At 35.1% G+C, this 7,234-nt stretch overlaps 1 protein-coding gene across 1 annotated transcript; it reads left to right on the top strand.

Moving 5' to 3' along the window:
* The first annotated feature begins 5,670 nt into the window (after positions 1-5,670).
* Positions 5,671-7,055, top strand: LOC108481185 (uncharacterized). The gene is made up of 2 exons (XM_017784346.1): positions 5,671-6,654; positions 6,762-7,055. Exons 1-2 carry the CDS (start codon positions 5,671-5,673, stop codon positions 7,053-7,055), a joined length of 1,278 nt encoding a protein of 425 aa, XP_017639835.1.
* The last annotated feature ends 179 nt before the right edge of the window (positions 7,056-7,234 follow it).

Here is a 7,234-nt window from a genome sequence, read left to right as displayed (position 1 = left end):
ATTCTACAAGTGGACCTAATTGTAAAAGTCATAAAAACATAAAATTATCAAGAAAAAGCAAGAATTAGACTCACATGATGTAAAAATATGAAAACCAGCTTTCTCCAGACCTTCTATGGCGTTTTGGCTGAGAAATTATGAAGAAAATGTCTAGATTTTTCAATTACATCATTATTTAACTATTAACTTTTATCTATTTCCAATTTTGCCCTTGTTCACATTGTTTTCTTGCTTATTTCATACCCAAACCGTCCAGCCATTAACCTTTGGGTCTAATTGCTCTTTAAATCCATCTTTTAAATACTTAAGCTATTTACTCACAATTTAACAAATTTTGTGCTATTTTCAATTTAATCCTTTTCAATTAATTAGCCATCCAAACGTTAAAATTTTCTAACGAAACTTTAATACTAACTCAATGACACTCCATAAATATTTATAAAAATATTTATAGCTCGATTTTCAACTTTGAGGTCTCGATACCTCATTTTTGACCCGTTTGACCTAATAAATTCTTTTAATTCACTAATTTCACCATTTTACAAATTCTTCTAAATTCTTACTTGACTCATAAATATTAAATTACTATCTTGTTCAATCTTATTTGTCGAATTTAGTGATCTCAAATCACCATTTCCGACACCACTGAAAATTAGGCCGTTACACCTCAACTATAAATAGGCCTAACCATTTCTTACTTTTATCATCCCATAATTGCCATTCTCTACTTAAGGCATTATTCTCTCTCTCTATTTGTAAATTTCACTTGTAATTTTTGGAGTGAAATATATTTGGTAGTGCCCGAGGACGTAGGCAAAATTTCTTGAACCTCGTTAAAATTCGTGTTCTTTATTATTTATTTTGCATATTTTGTGAATGTGATTGTAGTGATTTATTGTGCTATTAAATTACGATAGAGGGATATTCTGGCTAGGAAAGACTTGGTATTTAAGTGATCTTCGTGATCTACCTCTCTTTCCTGGGAATTGAACTTAGTGTGATTTTTCAGTACAATAATTTTGCTCTTTCACACGCTTTCGCACAACAGTTTCGAAGTTTTGAAAGAATCCTTGAATGCTGACAATCGAACATCCTGATTGTGATTCACGTAAATCATCATCATTAAAACACTAATTATACATATATATAACAATTAGAGTAATGTACATTTAATAAAAACGTAAAAAATATAGCTTCCTTGAAAATGAAAAGCTAAAGTAATCAAACTCATGAAAAATGTTATTTGTGTAATAAAATAATACATTTGTGGAATGTAAATAAGGATAAATTATACCAACAGTCACTCAATTGTGGGGTAGCTGACAAAACAGTCACCTGGGTTTCATTTCAGTCACCTCAACTTTGAAAAAATAACAAAACAGTCACTAACGTTATTGAAAAGTGACAAATCAGTCACTCATTAACGTTTTCCATCACAAGCTTAACGGAATAGTTGACGTGACAATTAATTAGCTGACGTGACCAATTAACTTGCCACGTAGGACAAATAGTCAAAGGGTCAAAAAAAAGATGATTGAGCATTCTCTGTGCATTTTTTCTTTTTCTTCTCATCTCTCTCTGCATCTTCTTCTCCCTCAACGTCTTTCTCTTTATGCTTAATGAACTTCCATTAACGATTTTGTAGATGGTTCCATTAACAATTTTGTTTCATTAAAAAAGTGAAAAACAAATTTCAATACTAATGCATACGTGAAAATAGACATCATCTTAAACCTACCACAAACAATAACCAGTCATCAGCCCTAAGATGCCAGTGGAACCACACCCTAGAAAACTCGAAGGAAAGAGGAAATAATGTCAAAATGAAGTTTGGGTTGCGGGACTATGACCCACAGACGATAAGAATAATGTTGATATGATGCAGATTATAGCAGATGCTTATGAGTGGTCCAGGTTAAGGGAAGCTGACTTACAACCCTTTCTGCGGTGTGGATTCAAACTGACACCACTAAATATCAGATCTGAAACAAAGGTCACTACACATCTGTAAAAAGAAAACCAAATAAACTGAATAAAAGGTAAGGAAGTCTGAGCTACACCCTAAATTTATATACATACACGATTGTTGCCATATGCTTATAATTCTCTGCCAAGATGGGAAACTGGAAAGGATGTGTGTGTGCACATGGGCATGAACAGAACAGACTCGAGTAAGCTACACTATATGCAGAAAAGGTTTCAAGTATTTTGCTAAGTCATGAGCAGCCACAACTAGTAAGGAATACATACAGAAAAAAAGAAAAGTACTTGGCATTTAAAGGGATCACTGACCTATACAGAGCTTGATCATCTGAAAGTTTTCCTTTGGCTCTAAACCAACACCTCAAACTGTAAAGCAAAATATAATTTTCAAATAAGATATAGCACTTAAAAGTGAAAACATGATAAGGTGGCAGCTAAATGGGTTGATGCATATTAACATAAAATATTTGTATTTCCAAAAAAACTGGAAAAGATGAGATTTTGAAACACTAGAAAAATTGCCTAACCTTGGATCAGATTTTGTCTGGTTTGTGTTAGTATTAAGTGCACAAAACCTTATCTCTATGGGCCAAGGAACAAATTTCGTTATGGCCACCTTTTTCCGGTAACTCCTGAAATAAAAGATATAAATCATGGCACAAAATACAATGAAACTCAAAAAAAGCACGCTATACAAAGATATAAATATTAGCCTACCAGATAAGTTTTTGCCATTCTTTTCTTGAGGAGGGGTTAAATAATTAAACAAAAAATTGTTGAACTTGAATGAGTTCCTAATGATACAAATATACTATATAAAATATATCAGCAGAGAATGAGAAAATATAACTCTCTTTACCACAAAAACAAACAAGTAACCAGGTAAACATAGAATAAAATGAGATTAGACAAATGTTTTGAAATCATATTGATGCTTTGAACCATGAAAAGTTACATATATATAAATAAAATTGGGTACCAAAACTCTTACATAGGAAGATGGGGATCAGTGAGACGTAATTCTCATAGCTCATCCAATGACAGAAGCTGCAATATGCTAAAGGGCAATAATGTTATCTTGTCCACCACAGAAAATGATTGGAAATGTTAACTTAAGCATATATTAGTTACCCCATCTGGAGCTGGCACAAATGGCATCATTGCTTCTTGGTGTTCAAACCCTTCTTCTTCTTTCTGGAAAATCAACACAGGCAAAAAGGGTAAGTAATCTGAGATGCTACAAGTATCCATTCAGCAGTAATCACTTATTACACCAAATCAGGAAGTTCATTAAACTAATGGGAGCCTGACATACTATTGCACCAACAAAGAGAAAGAGGTTGAGGGAGAAGAAGATACAGAGAAAGATGAGAAGAAAAAGAAGAAACCCAAAGAGAATGCCCAATCATCTTTTTTTTTTGACCCTTTGACTACTTGTCCTATGTGGCAAGTTAATTGACCATGTCAGCTAATTAACTGCCACGTCAGCTATTCCTTTAAGCTTGTGACGGAAAACATTAATGAGTGATTGATTTGTCATTTTTCAATAACGTTAGTGTCTGTTTTGTTATTTTTTTAAAGTTGAGTGACTGAAATGAAACCCAGGTGACTGTTTTGTCAGCTACCCAAGGTTGAGTGACTGCTGGTGTAATTTACCCTACAAATAAATATATAATTGTGCATATGGATATTTTAACTCTGTTTTCAGTGAAAGTAAAAAGAATGAGATTCATTCTACTTTATTATTCACAACAACAACAAAAAGAGTAAAACTCAGTAAAATTATAAATAAAAAGTGTAAAATTAACAAGGTTGTTGATGTGGTTTTTATATATATAAAATTATTGATATTTTTGAACCACCAATAATTATTATTTTTGTATTATTATATTAGATATTTTGTTGTAAAATCAATATGAAAACCGAGTTATGAATCCTCTATGAAAAAAAAAGTTTCAATAATGTAATTAGAATGAGAGAAAAAGACTGTACCTGTATGAAAACTTTCTCAGCTTCTAAATGAACAACTAAATCAGTTAATAGAGGGCAACCATCCATTGAAAAGGACGATAACGATCTCCAGGACTACTGGTGTTGGAGCATAATATTATTGGCAACTCTGAACACTTGTTTTAATTTACGACAAGACCCTATTCTAAGAGTCAAATCCTGAAGCCCTTGTGGTGCTAGCGACATCGGAAAAATATACTCCAAACCATCACAATAAATTATGTCGAGCTTTGTTAACTTTGGGAAACACAAAGAAGTATGAGATTTGATGGCCGATGATATTTCTCCCTCGTCACATTCTAATTCTGTCACTATTTAATTAAACTCATCACAGTTGCTTATGTAAAGTTTTTCCAAGAGTACAAGACTTTGAGCAAGAGAAACTCAAAAGAGTGATTTCAAATGTGGGCAATCTACTATAGCCAATTCAACTAGGCTTTCAAGTCTTACATGTTGGGTTGGCAATTCCCATATGCAATTCAAATCTGGCAACTTTTCAAGTAATAAAATCTTTAAATTTGAGAGGAGTGGAGCTTCATTTTCTTCCACCTCCTCCATTTGAAATACCACTTTTAGATTGCTGCAGCGTTCAATTCTCACTTTGTTTTAGGTTTCGTAAGATCATTGATACCGACACCTTTTGTTGTGTTTTATTAGTCAAGCATTCTACATACTCATCCTTGATATCTAACACTTCAAGAAACTCTAAATTCCCAAGTAATTGGGAAACTAAATTGTAAGAAAACATTTTCTCAATTTTCAAGGATCTTTCTGCATAAAAAATACGACCAAAAAGGGTCCTTTCAAGGTTTATGCAGATTTTGTAATTTTCTAATTCAGGAAACTCAAAGTCTGGAGGAAAGTTTAGAGAAGATACCTCAAGATTTAGTTTGTTTAATCTGGTCAAAAATTTTATCTCGAGAAAGATATCATTTCTCATTTCTAATCCTTAAAGGTACAACTCCTCTAACTGAGATAACCTTCGAATAACATTAGGGGGAAAGCTTGAGAAAACTGGGGGAAAGCTTGAGGAAACTGCAAAATCGGTTAGATCTGTTGAAGTTAGTTCCCTTGCAACACATGCAGCAACAAAAGTGGACATGCAGTTCATGCAAATTTATGCACATAAGTTTTCCGGGTGAAATACATGCATCTAATGATGTTAATGCTACTGTTTTGTCTTATTTTCATTTTGTTACTTTTTAACAATGTTTTTGTAATTTGGTTCATTTTTAATTATGTTTGGATAACAAATTGATGTAACTTGATGGTCAAAGAGCTGGTTACCAGCTTTGTTCAAGTGTGCAAGTAATATCACTTAGTTCCAATGTAATAGGTGAGTTAGGTAGTGCTTAGGAAATGAATTTGTTTATTTTGACCAGAAAATGTCTGGTATATGTAATGGCCTTGAGCCAAAGTTTCTTTTGAATGAAATCATTAGATTTTCCTTCTATATGCTCCACTTTTCTTTGCTTTCTAAATTCTATTTCTATTCCTGCTTGAAGCTCAAAGCTTGAATTTCAAGCATTTTTCTTCATTCTTCATCCGGGTAAATTACATTGTTGTTGAAGTCTAGTTTGAAGTTCTTACTTCATCCAGATAAAGTGTGTCTAACACCAACAATTGGTATCTAGAGCCCTTATCTTAGTGGACCTGTTATAGTTGGATCACATACTGATGGCTTCATCAAGCTTCTCACCAGCTGCACCTCCAGTTTTCAATAGAGAAGGATATCACATTTGGGTAGTCAAGATGAGAACCTACCTCCAGGCATTTGATCTATGGGAGGTAGTTAACTCAGATGTTGAACCAGAACCATTGAGAGCAAATCCAACAGTGGCTCAAATGAAGAAGTACTCTGAAGAAAAAAGTAAAAAGCACAAGGCCATGTCATGCATTCAGAACTGTGTTTCTGATGTAATTTTTACTAGAATCATGGCTTGTGAATCACCAAAACAAGCCTGGGACGAACTCAAGGAGGAGTTCCAAGGTACTGAGAGGACAAGGCAGCAGCAGTTGTTGAATTTGAGAAGGGAGTTAGAGAACTTGAAGATGAAGGAAGAAGAAACTGTCAAGAAGTATTCTGACAGAATCATGGCTATAGTTAATAGCATAAGGCTCCTTGGTGAGCAATTTGATGAGGCAAGGATTGTGGAGAAAGTGCTCTCTATCTTACCAGAAAGGTATAAAGCAAAAATATCCTCCTTAGAGGATTCAAGAAACCTAGCAAGCATCTCCTTAACTGAGCTCATTAATGCCTTCTATGCTCAGGAGCAAAGGAGAGCTAGCAGGATGGAGGAGCACCAAGAGGGTGCTTTCCAAGCTAAAACCAAGTCTGCTTCAAGTTCCTCAGCCTATAAAGACAAGAAGAACTGGAAAATAGGCCTAAGCCTGATGCTGCAAGAGGAAAAGATCGACTCTGCAGATTTTGTAAAAAACCTGGTCATCCAGAGGCCAGATACTGGTTCAGGCCAGATGTTTTGTGTCAACACTACAAGAAGAAGGGGCATGTTGAAAGGGTCTGCAAACAAAAGGGCAGACCTGGCCAGAATCAAGCACAATACAAAAATGCTGAAGCTCAAGTGGCTGAAGATAGTAGTGACCATGAAGAGCAGGTCTTTACTGTTTCATGCTCAGCTGGCCAGAAGAAAGGTTCAAAAGGTTGGTTGTTAGACAGTGGCTGCACTAACCACATGTCACCTGATGCAACCATCTTTAAGACTTTGGATAGAAGCTGCAAGACCAAAGTGAAAGTTGGTAATGGATAGTTCATAAAAGCTAAAGGAAAAGGAGATGTGGTGATATGCACTCCTACAGGCAATAAAGTCATTCCAAATGTGCTGCTAGTACTTGAGATTGACAGAAATCTTCTCAGCATTGCTCAATTGCTTGAGAAAGGTTATTCTGTTGTGTTCAAAGGTGAAGAATGCCAGATAAGTGATCTAAGTGGATCCAAGTTCATGTCAGTCACTATGACCGATAAATGCTTTGAAGTCAGCTGGCCAAATGACCTACACTCAGCCTACATTGCCTCTACAGAAGATTCCAAGCTTTGGCACTAAAGGCTTGGGCATGCCAACTTCAGATCAATGACTCAGATGATCAGTGAAGACTTGGTTGAAAACTTCACCAACTCTGTTGAGGAAGAAGAGGTATGTGAGGTCTGTCAATTGGGAAAACAAGCAAGATTGCCATTTCCTACCAATCAAGCATGGAGAGCCTCTGAGAAGCTGCAACTTGT

The sequence above is a fragment of the Gossypium arboreum genome, chromosome 1 (assembly GCF_025698485.1).
Source record: "Gossypium arboreum isolate Shixiya-1 chromosome 1, ASM2569848v2, whole genome shotgun sequence".
NCBI classification, from domain to species: Eukaryota; Viridiplantae; Streptophyta; class Magnoliopsida; order Malvales; family Malvaceae; genus Gossypium; species Gossypium arboreum.
Note: the sequence above shows the minus strand (reverse complement) of the source record. Positions and strands in the feature narration are given on the sequence as shown.